General features: G+C 39.6%; 1 protein-coding gene across 1 annotated transcript; it reads left to right on the top strand.

Annotated features, from left to right (window-relative positions):
* The first annotated feature begins 40 nt into the window (after window positions 1-40).
* On the top strand, window positions 41-1,586 carry LOC145769035 (uncharacterized). The gene is made up of 2 exons (XM_082580634.1): window positions 41-873; window positions 1,037-1,586. Exons 1-2 carry the CDS (start codon window positions 41-43, stop codon window positions 1,584-1,586), a joined length of 1,383 nt encoding a protein of 460 aa, XP_082436760.1.
* Window positions 1,587-20,669: the final 19,083 nt, after the last annotated feature.

Genomic DNA, 20,669 nt, shown 5'->3' with positions numbered 1-20,669 from the left:
CTTCGACATCTTAGAACAAATAGTGAAGGCCAACCAAGTAATGGCTATTCTTCTACAAGAGACACACGCCACCAACAGTGCTGTTCTGAAAACTCACGGATACACATTGGCTGCACAAACTTGTAGTAACATCCACGGTATTGCCACTTTTGTAAAAGATTCTATAAAATGGAAACCAGTGTCCTCCTCCCACCCTAGTTCTGCATTGGAATGGTCAGCAACGGAAATCAATGGTACAACAGTAATTAATCTGTGCAAACCACCTCTCGCTAAACTTCAGCAAACCTCTCTTTCCATGTTTCTGGCGCCATGCATATATGCTGGAGATTTTAATTGTCACAGTACCACCTGGGGCTATCAACACTCAAACCAAGACGGATTAGCTTTAGAATCCTGGGCATCAATCTGCAGTGTCCAGCTACTGTTTGACCCCAAACAGCCTAACAGCTTCCGCTCCGAAAGGTGGTGCTCTACAACTAACCCTGATCTGGCCTTTGTCAATCTAGCTGGCCCAATACCACAGAGAATGATCCTCGACCCATTTCCAAAATCACAACACCGGCCATCACTGATTACCCCAGCAAACCCCATCGCACCCGTCCCTACAAATCCAACAGTTAAAAGGTGGAACTTTCAAAAGGCAAATTGGAAAAAGTTTACACAACAGGTTGATAAAGAGATAAAGAAACTTCCTCAACCCGCCTCTGCCGACATCAACGCATCCTACCGAGCCCTTTGCAATATCTTCTCTCGGGTAGCTAAGAAGACAGTCCCTCGTGGCGTTCGTCACAAATTCATGCCCACTTGGGGCAAGGAATGTGACTTACACTACAATGCCTTTTTGAGCGCTGACTCAAATGAAGATATGCTGCAGTCAGTGCCCCAAACCTGATGAACTGTCTTGACAAAAAGCGATTAAAGCGTTGGTAGGATACAGTTCAATCAATCGATTTTACTCACTCCAGCAGGAAGGCATGGAAGACGTTCAACCGTCTCACTGGCCGCAGTTCAAAACCATTTAAACCCTGCCCTGTAGGCTATCAGCCAACAGCATTGCCCACCAACTTCTAGCTAATGGAAAATTCCCTGGTGCTGACAAGAAACACGAACTTAAAGTAAAACAGGAGTGTAGCAGACTTTGGAGTGCCCCGAGTGTTGATGGCGTTTTGTCAGCTCCTTTTTCTTCCCAAGAGCTGCAAACCGCGATCCAACAACTGAAATGTGGCAAAGCTCAAGGACCCGATCACATACCACCAGAGTGTTTAAAACACTGCGGCCCTACATGTCTTTCCTGGCTTAAAGACTTTTATTCAATCTGTCTCAACCGCAACACAATTCCTAAGATATGGCGGAAGGCCAGCGTGATTGCCCTACCCAAACTGAAAAAACCGTTGGACGACCCCAAGAGCTATCGTCCTAATGCTCTCCTCTGTGTCTCCTACAAGATTCTTGAGCGGCTCATTATGACACGCCTTGAACCAGTCATTGATCCGCAACTTCCCGCAGAACAAGCTGGCTTCCGCCATGGGCGTTGTACAACCGATCAAACAACTAAATTGACCAATGACATAGACTCTCCTCTATGACATAGAGGATAGTTTCGAGAGGGGAAATAAAGCCGGTGTCATATTAGTAGACTTAACGGCTGCTTACGACACAGTGTGGCACCAAGGCCTTGTGCTTAAACTCCTACAAAAAATTCCTGACAAACAACTTGTTCGCTTTCTCGCTAACATTATAGCAAACCGCTCATTTGTGTTGAAAACTAGCAACGGACAATCCAGCCGCCCCCGTCGTCTAAAGAATGGAGTTCCTCAAGGATCTTGCTTAGCACCCATGTTATTCAATATTTATATTAGCGGCATTCCCCAGACAAAGTCCACACAGTACAGCTATGCAGACGATTTGGCCCTACTATATACAAACAAAAATTGGATTAAGGTAGAGGATGTCCTCACCGAGGATATGAAGCTGATCTCACAATACCTAAAGGACTGGAGACTAAAACTCAGCACAGCTATAAAACCACCATCACACCTTTCCACCTCAACAACAAGGAAGCTGGCCGCCAGTTACGAGTCCCCCTAGATGGAACCCTTATCCGACATGACCCCTGCCCTACATATCTGGGAGTGACCTTGGATCGGCAACTCACATATAAAAAACACTGTGACTCAGTTCGTGCCAAAGCATTAGCAAGAAACAACCTTCTCAGATGTCTAGTTGGGTCGACTTGGGGATCCAAAACCCCAACACTGCGCACTAGTGCCAGTAGCGCTTGTGTACAGTGCTGCCGAATATGCTTCTCCAGTCTGGTGCCGCAGCACACACGCAGGAAAAGTAGATATCGCCCTTAACGACACCATGCGCATTGCGCATAACCACTAGATGCCTGCGTCCAACTCCTACATACTTACTACCAGTGCTTTCAGGCATCGCCCCACCACAACTACGCAGAGAGAATTCTACCATACGGCTCGCATTAAAGGCAGAGGTCAATGATCGCCACCTCCTCCACAGTGTAGTCCTTGACGCACAACAGCTCACACGTCAACGCTTGCCTTCCAGGCGCCCTTTTTCTCGACACATTGTGGCGCTTCATGAAGGTCACTTCGACCTGATGAAGTCATGGAGAGACCGCAGGGAAACCATCTCACGGCCCAACCAGTTCCAAGTCACACCAGACACTACGGTACCACCTGGTTCAGACCTGCCAAGAAAAGAATGGGTAACTCTGAATCGCCTCCGTACTGGTGTTGGTTGCTTCCAGCACAATATGTTTACCTGGGGATTGTGTGACTCACCAGCCTGTATTTGTGGTGACTGTCAAACAGCACAGCACATCATAAATCACTGTCCAGTGTTTCGACCTGAAAAACATGTGAATCTCATAGACCCTGATATGAAGACACTGCTCTGGTTGCAACAATTGGGAGATGTTACCTGAATTGCTGCCTCATAAGCAAGAAGAAGAAGAAGATCTACTGCTGCTAAACAAATAGCCTACTGGCCTGTCACGTAGACTTGTCAAAGGGAGGAGGCCGTTATTACCGACCCAAAAACGGCTCCTCCATAGTTCCACACAACAAACAAATAAAAAGAACGTGTCACAGCAAACAAGGTCATCAGCAAACATGAATTTTCGCACTGCCAAAACATTAGATACTTTGGGTGGAGTACTCTCAGCAGCCCTAAATGTTTACACTGCGAATCCAACATTCAGGACATCGATCACTTGGTCAAGGATGGAGTGCTCAACCACCAAATGAGTGGCGGATATGGAGCAGCACATCCGATATTTTCAACATTGGTTGAAGCGCCAAAGGCATCGCACATGAGAGGTTTACACCATAAGACCTTAGGCCTACTAGGCCTACTACAAGTTTTTCTAGACAAAATAGTGAGCAACAAGAGCAATTTTGCTGCAAGTGTTACTAGTCGAGTGATTTTTGTTGATTTTCACATTGACATTTTTTTTTTCTTAACGATACGTAGTTAAAATTTGAACTTCAAAGGAATTCAATTGTGTACGCTGAGAAAAGTAAGCCAAGTTCAGCTTAAAGCATATGATGCAACGCATGATACAAATTGGTGCTTTTATTTTTGCGGAAAATTGTTTTTCTGGGGCCCATTTTTCGTATTATTTCCCGACCAGTCCTGATTTCTCTCGGAGGCCCTGATAACACCTATTTCAAACGTGTGATATCGCAATGGGCAGTGGAAGATATGGCAACCAAATCTTACAATGTCACAGCAAAGTAGCCTAGTAATATGTATTTGATCGATGCCTATAGCCTAACTATTGTAGGCTACACATGGTATGACTGGTATGTCTTGCGTGAGATATTATTCACGGTATGTTACCGGTAACACAGCGGAATTTTGAAGAAACATAAAGTTTGGAAGTTGTTCCAATTTAGGAGTAACAAAGTTTTGAAAATCAAAGTAAGACATAAACAGATCAAACTACTTCTATTCAGAAATTATGATCTCTTGGTGTCTGATTCAGTTCAGTTGTTTTTATTTCTGACCATCACAATGAAAGCCATACAAGTCAACTCAGCAAAGGTCTAAAAAAGAGATAGAATCGACAAAACGCGAACGTTATATCGTGCTTGAAATCGAAATAAGCATTTAAATTAAAAGAAAATTGACATGGTCTCAACACTTTCCGAAAAATTTAAGATAAAATAAAAAAAATTACAAACAAAAACAACAGCATATATCCAGGCAATAACTTTATCAGCCCATATAGCTTTCAGCTGATATTTTTTGGAATTGTATAGATAGACTCTTGCTATCAAGATCGGCCATAGCACATTATTAAGAGTGCTGATGGTCGCGAGGGGAACACATCTTGATGCGTTCAGCTCATAGCAAAGAAAGGCAAGGCAGCTAAAGAAAACCCCACAAAGAAATCCTATCACAGGCAAAGCCATTTCAATCGCAACGCACCAGGCCTTGCACGACTTTCAAAATTGTTACAATTTGACCATACAAAGCATTAAAAAAACGAATAAAAACAAACAAGCAAAAACAACATCATCTTCTTGCGGAAAATCAAATTTACCCAGGGAAGTTATGCCTTACAGATATCAAGCGTACTTTGATATGAGGTTACGTGGATAAAGCGATAATAATTTTAAGATGTAGTAGCAGCATGCGACAGTGATACTGGGCTACGTCTTACGCATTGCATCAAAACAGAAAAAATAATCCAATTTGGCATATTATGTTGAAAAAAAGTGTTAGACAAATAATATCCAACGATTCAGTCCAAGATATTGATAAGATCAATCGGTTGGAGCATATGGCTATAGGCCCATAGCTATCGCTCTAACGCTTCAAACAACAAACAAAGTTTTGTGTAGGATCGGGCTTTCCAATTGGTGTTTAATTATTCGAGAAAATTCTCTTCCAAATTTAAGCCTGAATTCACGTCTTACACATTTTTTGCTTTCAGTTTCTTCTTATAAATGTAAGCCAAGTTGCACCGACTGAGAAACGTCAGCAGAGTAATGGCGGCAGCGCTACTTAAAAAATGACGTTGTCACTCCTTTTATAGTCACGATATGTCATCAGAAACAAAATATGTTATGTCACAAGTACCAGTCGTTAAAACTATTAATAGACGAAACTGAATAAAGCACATTTTTACTAAACCAAGTGTGGTAGAGAAACGTGAAGACAACGTTCAAACTAGGCTTGTAGCAAAGGACTTTCCAACAAAGCTTCAATATGCAACAAACTTAACACTAGAATGCCTGAAAATTTGATTTAGCCTACCTACAATGCCAGAAGGAGTCATTTTGACTCCATGTTGTTTTGTGCCCAACAGATTTTGCGAATTTGGGTGTTAATGATAGCATTTTTACCTGTGTTTGTACATGGTTTTCATATCTAGAGGCGTAAAGGGGGGTGGGGAGCAATTGCCTCCTCCTGAAATATGTTAAACAAATATTTCACCATTGGTTACAGCATCATTTGACAGAGATTGACACTATGGATTTAGGCTGAAAGTACTCTAGAAAGAGCATGGTTTTATCAATTGCACAAAAAAATACTGTATTCAGTATAGTTTGTATTGTTCGTAATTTTACTTTATTTTGTCTTAGCATAATTTGGTATTAAAAGATGTTCCGTTTTCAAAGATCAGAATACGAAGAAACAAGGTTGAACGTTTTCTCACTGAAGTATTTCGCATGTCACTGTTCCAAACGTCCAAAAAGGTGGAAACGCTTGTTGTTGGAAGGCTTGTGGGAGATATATTGGGAGCTGTGTTGTTGTTAGACAGAAGTTGAAAGTGCTAAAAAGAAGACTCATTCACTTTCCTTCTTAAAGAGGTTGGTCGTCCACCAACAACACTTTTCATTTAACGAAGCAAAATTATATTATGATATTGGTTATGAGCACAGCACACCAATACTCATAATTAGTATCGACAAAGTTTAAAAAACATTATCTAAGACCATACACACCTTGAATGCTGGCTACACCGCTTTGGCATTGTAAGATGCTCATGCCTTTAGTAGGCTATCTATTTCCTTTGACCTTACTAGAAAACAAAGTTTTTTTTTAATTTCGAAGCAAAACATTGTCATTGTCGTTTCTATTTTTTCTAGATTTCTGCTATGTTTTAAATGTATTGTTTTCAGTGTGATGGAAAGAAGGGAAAACAAAGTTAACCAAATACGAAATTAGCAACATCCGACCTAAGAGCTGGGGCGCACTTGATCAAATGCCCCTTCAAAAAAGCAATGACAAAATATGTAAATGCAAAAACTAACCTACATTGGATTTTTTTTGTTTGTCGTATCCAGGCTTGCACCTGGTGGTTGAAGATTTAGACGGGAAGGCAATCTTCATGTCCACCTTCAGGCATGCCTTTAAGTGTTCTGCCAAAGACACAGCTGCATGCTCATGAGCGGAGTCAAACCGGCGCCCTTTCGATTGCCGTTCCAGCGCTCTCACCACTCGGCTATGCAGGCTATTGGAAAATAATAGTATTGGAAAATAATAGTTTTTAGATTAAAATATATGAATATATTTTTTTCTCGCTTTGCTTACTAACTGCACTGTTAAATTAAGCTATCCTAACGGAAATAAGTAAGCTATACCCTATAGGCCTATTAGTGCAGTCGTGGGAGATTTTTTGTCGGAAAATTTTTTTATCAAGCTGATACTTTTCTCAGACCTTCCCCATATTATGCAAATGGCTCAGAAAAAAATCCCCATTAATCGGATGATGGGAAACCTTCAATTGGGCCCTTTTTTCAAATGACGTCACAATCCCTTTATGAAAATTTCAAGTTTTTCAAAATAAGACATATTATACATCATTTTTTAGCTTTTTTCAAGGGGAATAACTTTTTATATTAACCAGAACCATGAAAATGTACAGAAAAAGAGTTATTACCGATTAAGCAAAAGGATAAATCTGTGCATTTCAGGCAAATTTGAAATTATTCGTCACTGTTGGACTTATTCTGTATTCTATAACAAGAATTAAACAAAGTAAGCGAAACATAAATTGAATCTATCATCAAAAACGTCAAAGATGTTGCTTTCCTCCTCGTCTTGTCCCGTTTCATATCTTCATTGTACGAGAATTCCTTTTCTTCGGTACCAACATCGACGTTATGCAAAAGTGAAAAAAATTCTTCATTCTTAAGTTTTTCGTCTAGTCTCTGGAGTAGCCTATATCGTTCATACTAATTATACTTAGATACGAAAAAGATGTGAAACTATCTTTGTATTTCAAGCATACTTAGGCTACTATACTATTACATTCAACACCATGACTCCAGATATTGCTGATAATTGCAGAATTCTCTTTTCATCTATGGTTGTAGGCCTATACAATCAATTCCTAACCGAGCAGCACACAGTAAAGAGGACAGCAAAAAGCTTCACCGGAATTTAGAAAGATCTTGCGATCGAGCAAGCTCTTAAGCGCTCAATTAAGTCGCGTGGAGGATTGACGGAAGGAAAAGTATGACAGAAAGTGTTCAACATCTTTGGGTTTTTAGTGTGAGTCACTCGGCAAGTATTCATGAAGCAATGACGCAACTAAGCAAGGCTCAGTTTCTATGAAGTTGGCTAACCAGCATGAAGAGTTGGGTGCTTCAAGAAAAAAGAGGGAGTACAAAGATTGTAAAATTTTCTGGCCTGGTTAACAACGAAAAGCCCATTCTTGGTACCAGATGTAAACCTATCTTTTCTTTCAAACGGTCTATAGTGTCCATCGCTGGAAAAGATGACGTCAATTGTGAACAAGCGGAGCAAATTGGTCAAAATATCCAACAAGGTTTAGATGGGGTAGCAATTAGCCTCCTAACGCATCAATCAAACGAAAAGATTGATCAAGCCATTAGAATCCTTAATGGAAGTAAACAAAACAAAAAGTGGTGTTCAAGGAAGGCATGATGAGAAAGCCTGACAAACCCTTCCTTCGAAAAATTCTTTTGCCAGGTTCTTCGTCGCATGCCTTAGAGGAAATCAACAAGCAACTTCTATTATCGACGGTGGTGCATTAGGCTTACTACATAAAGTTAGCTGGAAAAAAGGAATGAAGTTTTCGGAAGTTTGAAATTCGTATGTGAAATATATTCAAAACCATTATACCCATGCTGTTGTTGTTTTTGATGGCTATGATGACGAAAGTACTAAAAGTCACGAGCACTTGCGCCGAAATTCCGTTCCACAGAGCACGTTTGTGAAAATTGATCCGAGCAATTCACTTCCTTTTACTCAAGATCGCTACATCAGCTGCATCGAAACCAGGGATGATCGAAACCAAGGCTGAATTCATCAAGTTTGTTTCTACCCTTCTGAGACAATCCGAAATTGAAGTTCACAACTGCTCTGATGATTTTACAATAACATCTACATTGTAAATATAACTGATCTACACAATGAATATTGAAAAACGAAATGCACAAGAATGAAACTGCAAAGCAGAGGAGAAAGGCACATCACATGGCGGTTAATTACTCGAGGCAAAATGCTCTGATGATGCTGACGGTTCCATTGTAGCGAACTCCCTTGATTATGCTTCTCTTCGAAAAGGTCCAGTAAATGTCATTGCTGATGATACTGATGTAGATATTATGTTACTGCATCATTGGCAGACTGACACTCATGATGATATTTACTTCGTCCAGGAGAGCTTCAACAAAGCCTGGAGCATCAAAGAAGCCAACCCAAGTATTAAAGATATCAAAGAAGATATTCTTTTCCTCCATGCATGGTCAGGATGCGACACAACTCATCGATATTTGGAAAAGGGAAAAGAATTTTGCGAAAATCAGAAACGCTGAAAGAGAATTCTGCAATTATCAGCAATGTCTGGAGTTCCCAAAACGAGGTCGGAGAAGCCTCTATAACTGCATTCAAGGTCTGGTATTGTGGCAATGAAGATTCAACGCTTACTAAACTCAGGTATGTATTTTTACATAGGGATTATATAAAAATAATGTTTACACTTTTAAGATATTGTCCAATTCTAGATACCCTGTATGTAATATTTATCTTTGTTTACTTTTAGACATGACAAATACATGTATAATATATGGCATGCAAAGGGATAATTGCACTGGAAAAGCTACCACCAAGCCAAAGAGCAGCCTACTTCCATGGGCTACGTCTTTAGAATTTAAATTCAGTGTTTGTGAATGGGGATGGAGAAACAATAGCAACACCGAACTTGTCCCAATAATGACGGATATGCCTATTGCCTATAGCACCAGAAACATTGACAAAGTAATTAGATGCAGATGTAAGAAATCAACGAAAAATCCATGTGGAACGAAAACTTGCACCTGTCGCAATTATGGAATGGCATGTGTTTCTTCGTGTGGTGAATGTCATGGTGTTGAATGTAATAGTATAGTAGCCTAAGTATGCTTGAAATACAAAGAGAGTTTCACATCTTTTTTGTATCTAAGTAATAATTTGTATGAACGACATATTCCAGAGACTGGACGAAAAACGTAAGAATGAAGAATTTTTTTCACTTCTGCATAACGTCGATGTTGGTACCGAAGAAAAGGAATTCTCGTACAATGAAGATATGAAACGGGACAAGACGAGGAGGAAAGCAAGATCTTTGACGTTTTTGATGATAGATTCAATTTATGTTTCGCTTACTTTGTTTAATTCTTGTTATAGAATATAGAAGAATAAGTCCAACAGTGACGAATAATTTCAAATTTGCCTGAAATTCACAGATTTATCCTTTTGCTTAATCGGTAATAACTCTTTTTCTGTACATTTTCAGGGTTTTTGTTAATAGAAAAAGTTGTTCCCATTGAAAAAAGCTAAAAAATGATGTATAATATGTCCTATTTTGAAAAACTTGAAATTTTCATAAAGGGATTGTGACGTCATTTGAAAATGGGTCCAAAAGGGGGTTTCCCATCATCCGATTGATGGAAATTTTTTCCTGAGCCATCTGCATAATATGGGGAAGGTCTGAGAAAAGTATCAGCTTGATAAAAAAAATTTCCCACAAACACCACCTTTTAAGTTCTCACGACTGCACTATATGTGGGTTTCTACTGCCTATAAGGTACGTTTACGGTCTTCTCATCCCCGGATGCTTAGATCAAGTATGGGACTTACCTTTATATTACCTAAAGAGTAAAGGAAATAGTTGCTTCATTACAACGAACCTCACATGAATCTTTAGTTAAAAGAAGAAGATTTTTCTTCTCATATCAGAGATGTAAACTCATAAGCATGATTATATACGAGTAGACTATGTTCCAGAACCAGAAGGCAAATAGAGTTCTCAGTACAAAAAATCTATAGTGACTTCACCATTTTCCTGCTTGCGTACTAAGCAGTAGGCCTGCATAAAAAGCAATAAGAGCGATCAAGCAAGACTCGATTTGTCAATATTTCTTCGAAGTCAATTTCTTCCCTTTCCATCGCTTTTGCTCGCTCAGTTTTTGATGATACAAAATTTTGGTGTGGACGTATTATTATTAACGTTTTAAAAGATTGATTTTATTTATTTTTACAATTAAATGATTATTAGACTACGCAGTGACGTAGCTACAATGTAACATGTTAGGCCTACAAGGCAATTTGCAATTACTTTTGATAACCGCTTACGTAAAGTTTGATGTAGAAGCGGAGAAAATACAGTGGAAATGTAAACAAATTCAAAACTAATCTCATTTTCATCCCCTAACGCAAAAGAAATGATTCTGAGAAAACCCTACAAGCGTCATCTTGATATAGGCTTGTCCGCCCCGTTAGCTCAGTGGTTACGCGCCCGGCTCAAGATCACGCGGCGCAAGTTCGACTCTCGGGGTGTGCGCTTGAGCAACGCACGTTAAGGACTACGCTCCATTCAGCGGCACCCAATGAATGGAATAATTCCCTGGCAACAACACTTCAACAATCGGAAAACTTCACTCTGCCACTCTGCCAAACTTCACTCTGCCAATTTCGGTAACCGATCCTGCGTCAAGAGCCTCTACAAGTATGCGAAACTACCAGGAATAACCAATCAAGGCTTTGTCAGTCTGAGGACAAAGATTCAAAATCAACCAAATCAGGCTAGTTAGAAATTGGTATTTGCTTGCTGGGCATGGGTGGGCAAGCGTTGCTGACATAAAACGCAACAAAAGAACGTAAATTGTAAAGTTCATAGAGCTATTTTTTGATATTTTTGTTGTTTTACAACGATTTATCTACATAACTACTCATTCAGGTCTCACAAAAGTGAGTGCACTCTTGGATTTGTCATTGATGAATGAAGCACTCCAGATCAAGTATTACAAATCGAAATTCAGAAAAGTGTTGTAAATGTTGTTTCAAAAGCAAATAACTGAAAATAGTCGATAGTGGTTTTTTGTTTGCTTTTGTTGACTTAATCATTTTTTTTAGCTGTTTACTTATGCAAAAACAACAGAAGAAAAAACAGAACTTTAGTGGTCATTAGGCTGCTCATCATTTTACAACTTGACCTCTTTCTTAAAAAATGCATTTTGCAACCTAACACAGAATAGTAAGTTCATCTCGATTGATTTCTTGCAGTGAGGTCAATTTCAGGTCATGCCCTGTGTATTTAACGTTGATTGTGACATTTACCCTGTGTATAGAACGTTTAAAGTAGGCAGATATTTCCAGCTGAAGTCGCCTACGCCCTTTGCTCTATGTTCTAATGTCGTTTATAAATTCAGTTGTTTACGTGATGCAAGCCTGACATACATCGGTATGTCAACAAGACATTTATCTACTGGAGCTGGGGAACACCTGAATTTGAATTCTGTACAGAAAAGCGCAATTAAAGATCACATTTTCTCATGTACAGAATGCCAAAATAACGTTTCTATCAAGCAATTTGAGATCATGTCCAGAGGCAGGCCTGAGTTTCAAACTAAGATCTTGGAAGCCTTGTACATAAAACATCACAATCCACTTTTGAACAGACAATTGTATGCTTGCAGCTCGTCTTTCTTGCTCTCTGTATTTTAAAATTAGTTTTTTCGCACCTTGCCTTTCTACCATATCATGTGATCTGTTTAATACCTTTTGATGCAGTTACCTTTGATTCTCGTGGAGCCTATCGTTGAGTTTGAGCTAGTCAGAAGTACTGTGCAGTTTTTGTCTTTTCCTGTTTATAGATTTAGTTAACCATTGTATTTTATTCAGATGTAGTTAAGTTATATGTATATTATTCCTGAAGAGGACATCTTGTGATGTCGAAAATGTTCGATACTTAATTTGTTGCATAGCTTTGTGTTTCTGTATGTAAAGAACTTGAAGATGTTAAACTTGATCACGTTACTCGGCTTCGTATGCCTATGGTTCAACAAGACAAACTCTCTACCGAAGCTCTATCAAAAAAGAATTGAAAACAATACACTGAAATTTCAAGCGCCTCGCGAACCTCCGAAAAAAGGCTCGCGAGTCGCGACCCTCAGGTTGAAAAGCCCTGCTCTAAACTCAATTTCGGTAAAAGTGGCCCCTACGTGGTTTTGGAAATAGGCTTTTCATATGTATTGACTCAACTCAGTCATTCGTTTTTAAGCAAAACTGTACTGTAGCCTACTGTTATTGGATCTGTATCACTATCACCCTTACAAAAATTGAGGGCCGAATTTTTCCAGGGCCTAAGGCTATAGCCTTATTAGCCTAATGGTTAATCCAGCCCTGCCCTTCATACACCCGGACGGCACGGTTGTTTAGGGGACCACTCATTTCACTTTGGTTAATGTTTTTCTTGGCTATTTGAATTGAAAAAAGGTTGTAAATGTTGCTACAGAAGCTCGATATTCAACAGCTTAAATTACGCAAGGCCCTATTTACCGCTTCTAAAACCCGGTTAGTGGGCCCCACATCTCTGTTTAGGGGCCCATTTAGTTCGTTAATTCCTATTTAGTTGGTGCAACGTTTTTCGGCATTTTGATATAATCAATATAACTATAGCCTATAACTTACTGCTATGAAAACTCGACAATTTATAGCTTACGTTGCATCCATCGGTCTTGTATTGTTGACCAGTGCTGGATTAACCATTAGGCAAAGTAGGCACGTGCCTACAGCAGAGATGTACGTATACGCGCAAATTCTACGCCGCATAGGCTACTTGCGGCGTAGACTTTTTGTTTACGCTAACGCTTGCGGCCACATTTTTTTGGATAGTTTGCGCTTGAGGCTACGCCGTAAAGTTTTCGCGGTTTTTTAGCGCATAGCGTCAAAGCATACTTTTTAATGTCTTTTTTTCGCTACAACACGCCAATACCTTCCAGAGCTGCAGTTGAAAGAATGTTTTCAATGGGCAAAGACATATTGGAACCAAAACACAACAAAATGTCAGATGAAAGGTAGCCACTTTAACAAGGCAAATTTCTGCCACTGCAAATGATTAAAATGACACCACCAACCAATCATAAGCTGCGTTTTCCGTGACGTAAAAAGGGCGAAAAGAAGGTGATACAAAGCAAATTAAGTGATAGATTTTCTGTGAACTGGGTGAACTGGTTGGCTTAAAGCCTTAGAGCAGCGTTTCTTAACCTTTTCTGACTCTAGCACCCCTGTAAACAGGCCTGAACAGTCTAGCACCCCCTAACCATCGTTGACATACGACTACTACTGTGTCGACCAAAAGTTTAGTAGAGGCCGAAATTTTAACATGCCTTCATATCGCTGGCGATATATTTTGTAATGAAGTCTCTTGTTGTTTCACAAACTGTGCAGTTGTTTTAACGAAGTTGATTCAGGATTTGGTATTTGGCTTTCATTCCACCAACAGAAATTCAATTATAACCATAATTATGTAAGTGAATCAACTCTCTTAAAATAACAGCACCGTTTGTTGGGCGACAAAAATATACAAAATATACCGCCAGTGATCAAATAGCATGTCAAAATTTCGGCGCCGCCATTAAACTTTGGCCTGCACTATTGAAAGGAAAGCGAAGTACAAATTGATCATTTTGTTTATTCTTCAAAACTACTGTCGTCATTGGTGATAAAAGAAATAGGAAAACCCGAGAATAGTGAAAGAACATGGATAAACTTAAGTTACCCAGCTAGGTAACTAGTTACACATGTATCAATGTGTGTTCTATTGTTCATGCTCATGTGTGACCAATTTCTCTATTTGAGGCTTCGTGTTGGTCAAAGCCACTCTCACACCGTGGAGCAACCCATGTTGAAGGCGTTTCCGGCCAATTGTTTTTATTTGGAGCATTGTGGAGAACGCCTTTTCACACATTAGTCGGAAATGGAACCATCAATTCCAATGCTGCTCGTGCTAATGCAGGATATGCTGTCAACTGATCACACCAGAAATCAGCAAGCGGAAGGACGAAATTTTCTCCGACAACTCTGATTCACCTGCAATCCTGCATGTCAATCATAGCTCCTCCTTCAGTCTGTCTATTAGCCTGTGATCACTCATGTCTGCCAAGAAGGGCTGCTTTATCCACTCTGGATATGAGTGATTTGTGGGAAAGCATTTTGCCATGGTGGTTTCTAGAAGCGAGAGGTGAGCAACAATATTACAACAAAGCACCCACCAGGTAAGTTCGCACAATCTACTCAGGATCAATTTGCGTACTTGACTGGGAGATGACTACAATAACAGCAAATCATGTAGGCTACTTCGAAACAGCAATCATTAATATGACAACTGCTGATACCGACAGAAAGACAAAAAAATGCAGAAAAGTAAAATGGCATTTTTTGATATTATGCTACATGCATTTAGCACCCCCTACAGTCTATTCCAGCACCCCCAAGGGGTGCTAGCACCCCTGGTTAAGAAACGCTGCCTTAGAGGTTAGGGTTAGGGCTAGAAAGTAGTCAATTCATTGACGCGGGTTCGATTCCCACCACTGCTATTGCTCTTTTTTCTTCTGTAATTACCAAATAAAGTTCAAAACAAGCATTAACCCTCTGGCTGAGTGCTAGAAGGGTCACAATTGGACGGTAGTCTCTTATAACATGTTCTGATTGGTTGGCGGTTGCATTGTAGTCATTCGCAGTGGCAGAACTTCGGCTTGTTAAAGTGGCTACCCAGATGAACACTTTCAGATGCTTGTGTTTCTTCGTGGAAATTCAAAATAAAACTTGTTTGTTTCGAGTGGTTTAGCCTATACCGTGTGAATGTTTGGCACCTTGCAAACAAAATTAGTTTACGCTAGTGTATGCGCTGACGCCGCCAACTTTTTTTCAAGATGCGTTGACGCATACAGCGTATGGTTTTTCGAACTTTTGCGTCAACGCTGACGGCGTCAATATTTTTGTATGCGCGTACATCACTGGCCTACAGGCCAGTCAAAACTCCAGGCCACTTTAAAATCAGTAGAAATTTATTTATGTTTTAAAATAATTATTTTCTAAACTAATAAGTATTTATCTTAATAGCTCTGTTTTTCCAGCGATCTACTCCGTAACATTGACCTACAAAAACTAGTTAAGCGTTTTTAATCGCAAAAACGCGCAAAGTTGTTATTTAGTCAGGCATATGACCAAGTTTTTGCACGGTACCCTGTGTTATAGTTGCAACCAGAGATGTACGTATACGCCGCAAATTCTACGCCGCATACTTGCGGCGTTGACTTTTTGTTTACGCTAACGCTTGCGACCACATTTTTTTGAATAGTTTGCGCTTGAGGCTACGCCGTAAAGTTTTCGCGGTTTTTTAGCGCATAGCGTCAACGCATACTTTTTAATGTCTTTTTTTCGCTACAACACGCCAATACCTTCCAGAGCTGCAGTTGAAAAAATGTTTTCAATGGGCAAAGACATATTGGAACCAAAACACAACAAAATGTCAGATGAACACTTTCAGATGCTTGTGCATCTTCGTGGAAATTCAAAATAAAACTTGTTTGTTTCGAGTGGTTTTTACCGTGTGTATGTTTGGCACCTTGCAAACAAAATTAGTTTACGCTAGTATATGCGCTGACGCTGACGCCGCCAACATTTTTTACAAGTTACGTTGACGCATACGGCGTATGGTTTTTCGAACGTTTGCGTTTACGCTGACGGCGTCAATATTTTTTGTATGCGCGTGCATCACTGGTTGCAACAACGATCTTTGTGACAATGATTTAGCAACACTGATAATTCTAATTTTTTAGTTGGCAACCCTGATTTTCGGGCCACTTATAAAATGTGCCTACAGGCCAGCAGACCCTTAATCCGGCACTGTTGTTGACCATCATTTGGAATGAATATTTTGAATCAGCAATACCAGTAAATCTCTAGTCTGCTACGCTCTCGCTTTCTTGAAAAATGTATTTCAATGGTTGATAGCAAAAGACTTAGGCTATCCAAAATTAAATGCTCATGAAACAACGAAGATGTTCAATAATGACATCCAGCAGCGTTGACCAGGGTTATCCATCGTATATTTTTGCATTCGAGATGATTATGTTGGATAGAGTAAGCTCACTGCGTTGTCCACGTAAAAGATTAGGTTATATGAAAAAGTCCTGCGTACGCCACTACGTGTGAGAGATTATAGTCACACGATGCAATATTATTGAGTTTCGCTTTTAGCACCATGATCGTTTTTTACTTCACAAATAGACAGGGGCGTTGACAGGGGGGTCTAGGTGGTACCGTACTTTTGAACCCGAGCCCGGAATATTTAGGGGCCCGGATTTAAAAAATTCCCAGCGACTTCAAACATTATCAAGATCTTAATATAATTAGATCTAAAGGAATGGCCATCAGAGATTAAAACAATTACTTCAGCCGTCAGATGGTAAAGTACCGGGCCCTCTTCCAGGTATAGTGATTTTCCTAAACACGATTTTTTTTTCAAAAACACGAAATATTTTTTTACACCCACTTTTTAATTCTGAATATATAAGTTATATTTTTGGTGGTAATTCCTTCTAGCTACTTGCGTCTACTTTACAAAGAATTAATTTCAGCAGAAAAGTCCAACAACTCTAAACATACCGATGAAAATCGTGATTTAGAGCAAGGATTTCGCGGTTTACGGAAAAATCCTTAATCCGTAATTGCGCAGTTGGGGAAATTCGTGGATACAACAAATCGTTGAAGATACTGTACAATAATAATAGGCTATATAAATGATATTCCTCTTAATTTTCCACTTTGAACGGTCATTTTAATTTTATCAGCACACCAATAAAACTTTGTGCACAACCTTTATATTCATAACATTGTCGATGAAGGGGGCCCGAAAATAAATTGGCACCGGGCCGGAGAAATCCTGTCAACAGCCCTGAATACAGATACAAACATTCTTAGCCTGACGCTGCAGATTTGCTGTTGAAAAGCAGTTCTTGAAATGCGTTGCTCAAGCGCACACCCAGAGAACCGTTTCAGCCAGTGGCATAGCAGCCACTTGGCGGTTCTGGCTCTGCTCCAGGGGCGGCAGGCTGCAAGGGGGCGGCAAAATGAGGCTACACATTGCACACAGCACGAGAAATTATACACCACTTGAATAATATGTTTGGATTTTTGAATCCTCACGCGCTGCTGCAAAGCGAAAGTCATAATGGATTCACCAACGCTTTTAAAAGCACTTATGACGACGAGGTGAACTTTTTGGAGTTATCTGTGGAAATTGACAGATTAAGAGGCTGGTGCGAAGCCGTGAAACTACGTTTGATCGTAATGCAACAGCGTTTGATGTTTTACAGTGGTTTGCTAAATCACACCTACTTGATTCGACACCATATTTATGCTTGTGCCTGAAACTTTATCTTACCATTGGTGTTTCAATTGCGAGCTGTGAAAGGAGTTTCTCAAAGCTCAAAATGATAAAGTCGTATTTACGTTCTACCATGAATGATGATCGGCTATCAGCTCTATCGATTCTTTCTGTAGACAGAGACTACCTTCAAAAACTTGATTTTGAAGATATTATCGCTGCTTTTGCTTTGGCGAAAGCTCAAAAAGTTCAATTTTGAGGCGGCTATTGATCTTTTATTTGCCTAATACATTTGCTGTCCATTTTTTGTCTTTTATTTTTTTGCCTTAACGCTGAGACAGTGAGGCTTCTTTCTCAAGCAATATAGAACTTCTGAGACGCGGCACATTATTTGTAATTATTTTTATTGAAAAGATTGCTTGAACATGAAACTATTTCAAAATTTGCTGCAGTCTACTTAGGGTAGCATTTTCAACGAAAACCAGGGGCGGCAGCATATGCTCCTACGCCACTGGATTCAGCGTCTCGAGATTTTAAGTCAGGCGCGTAACCACTAAGCTCACGAGGCGGAAATGGAGTGGGCGGATCGTACGTATAGGCTGCTACTGCCCATGTAGCTTTCCCTCTCAAAGCTTTCTCAAACTCTTTGAATAATTGTTCAGATGTTGGCACAAGTAAAGTTAGGCTTGATAAGACCTGATGTAAAAATATATGTAGCCTAGGCCACAGGTAAGTTAGGCCTACGTAGCATAACCAGCGCAAAATTTCGGGAGGAGCAAATCAGCATTATCGCACGTTAGTGAGCCCGGCAACGAGTCGGCAAAAGCAAAACACCTGGAGGGGCTCTCCCCAGTGATGTACGCGCATACAAAAAATATTGACGCCGTCAGCGTAAACGCAAACGTTCGAAAAACCATACGCCGTATGCGTCAACGTAACTTGTAAAAAATGTTGGCGGCGTCAGCGCGCATACACTAGCGCAAACTCACTTTGTTTGCTAGGTCCCAAACATTCACACGGTATAAACCACTCGAAACAAACAAGTTTTATTTTGAATTTCCACGAAGAAACACAAGCATCTGAAAGTGTTCATCTGACATTTTGCTGTGTTTTGGTTCCAATATGTCTTTGCCCATTGAAAACATTTTTTCAACTGCAGCGCTGGAAGGTATTGGCGTGTTGTAGCGAAAAAAAGACATTGAAAAGTATGCGTTGACGCTATGCACTAAAAAACCGAGAAAACTTTACGGCGTAGCCTCAAGCGCAAACTATCCAAAAAAATGTGGTCGCAAGCGTTACGGTAAACAAAAAGTCTACGCCGCAAGTAGCCTATGCGGCGTATACGTAAATCTCTAGCTCTCCCCCCATTTTTTTAAATTAAGTTACCTTAAAATTGCGCATTCTGAAAGTAGACTAGGCTACTATGAACCTAAATCAACAGTAGGCTAGGCTAAAACTCTGTCAAATGATGGTGTAACCAGAGATGGGCGTGATCTTGAAGATCACTCTTTTTTTGGTGATCTTGATCTTGATCTAAGATCACTTTTTTTGTGTGATCTTGAAGAACAATAAGATCAAGATCACTTTAAAATTAAAGTTTCCTTCCTACATAGAGGCATTTTTTAAAACTTGTACTGTACAAAGTAGTTAGTGGCGACTACTAACATTAAGCCACTGCTAATCTGGTATGTGTCGAACAAAAGACGATTTAAAATCTCCATCTAATCTGGTCAGTGTTGCCATTTCAAAATTGAAAAAGTTTTCGGTGTTGGTCATAATAAATAAGTCAACTTCCGTGTACTTTATGTTGACGTATAATAAAAAATGACTTAACTTTGTTCACAATTTCCATGTGTGAATTTTAAAGAAATGTTTGCTTTCTTTGACCCAATTTTAGATGTTTCAAAAGTGTAGAATGGCGGTGTTAAAAAATCTGGACTCTAGCCGACTTTGGTCATGTAAAGTGGTTTATTGCAGCAAATCAACCAGACCAAGACTTGTTTAGGGTCTGAGTATGGAGCGGTTTGTTTGACCGCAAACCTCTGAAACTTTTTTGATAGCAGACAACAGTATCGAGGTTGCCAGATGGGTAAATGGTGCAATAAACATTGACATAACACAGTGAAAGTTAAAACAACTTAGTAACACGAATAAAAACTCCAACATAAACCAGACAAAAATTTGGTAAAAAATGATGCAGTTCAAACTTTATTATTATTTATTTATTATAAATAAAAAGCATAAAACTAATTGCTTTTTCAGTAGGCTACTACTGTAATTAACCTCGGCCTTGGGGTGACGTTGCGATTCTACGCAAACTACGTCAACAATTGATAGGCCTAATAGCAACAGTAACTAACTCATTACAATTCTTAGGCCAGCGACCGAGTAGTTAAAAGTAAAAGTTAGCAATACCAATTATGTACCTTTACCCAGGTTGCTGCTTATACAGTATAGTAACTATTTTTTGCAACATCATTGATCAAAAACTTCATTTTTTTTTCAAGTACACAAAAAGTGATCTTGAAAGTGATCTTGATCTTCAAGATCACGATCTTGATCTTGATCTTCAAGATCACTTAGTTTGGTGATCTTGATCTTGATCTTCAAGATCACCTATTTGTTACGGCCAATCTCTATACAAATCAAACGTCCAATAAAACCGTTCAGGTCTACTGAATCTTACGTCATGGAATTTTTCCTAAAAATGAGCCAAAATTGCACCATCGTTCGTAAGACTTGTGTCAAACCTGTTAAACATGAAATATTGCATCATCACCTTTGAACACCTGTTTGAATTGCGTGACAATGTCTTTCACTATTACGTCACAGTACTGCGTACGTGAGTTTGAGATATTGATATCTATTCTGGTCATTCATTTTAAAATTGTTGCTTGAAGAGGTTGGTCGCATGTTTAACTGGTTTGCTTAGTGCTTGTCAGCTGGACGAAAATTTCCGTCTTTTATCTAAGTAGTTTGTTCTGTAGTGACAAGTTTTAGAGGTGTACGGTGT

The sequence above is a fragment of the Aplidium turbinatum genome, chromosome 4, assembly GCF_918807975.1.
Source record: "Aplidium turbinatum chromosome 4, kaAplTurb1.1, whole genome shotgun sequence".
NCBI lineage: Eukaryota > Metazoa > Chordata > Ascidiacea > Aplousobranchia > Polyclinidae > Aplidium > Aplidium turbinatum.
The sequence above is the reverse complement of the archived record's forward strand: the minus strand, read 5'-3'. Positions and strand labels throughout refer to the sequence as shown.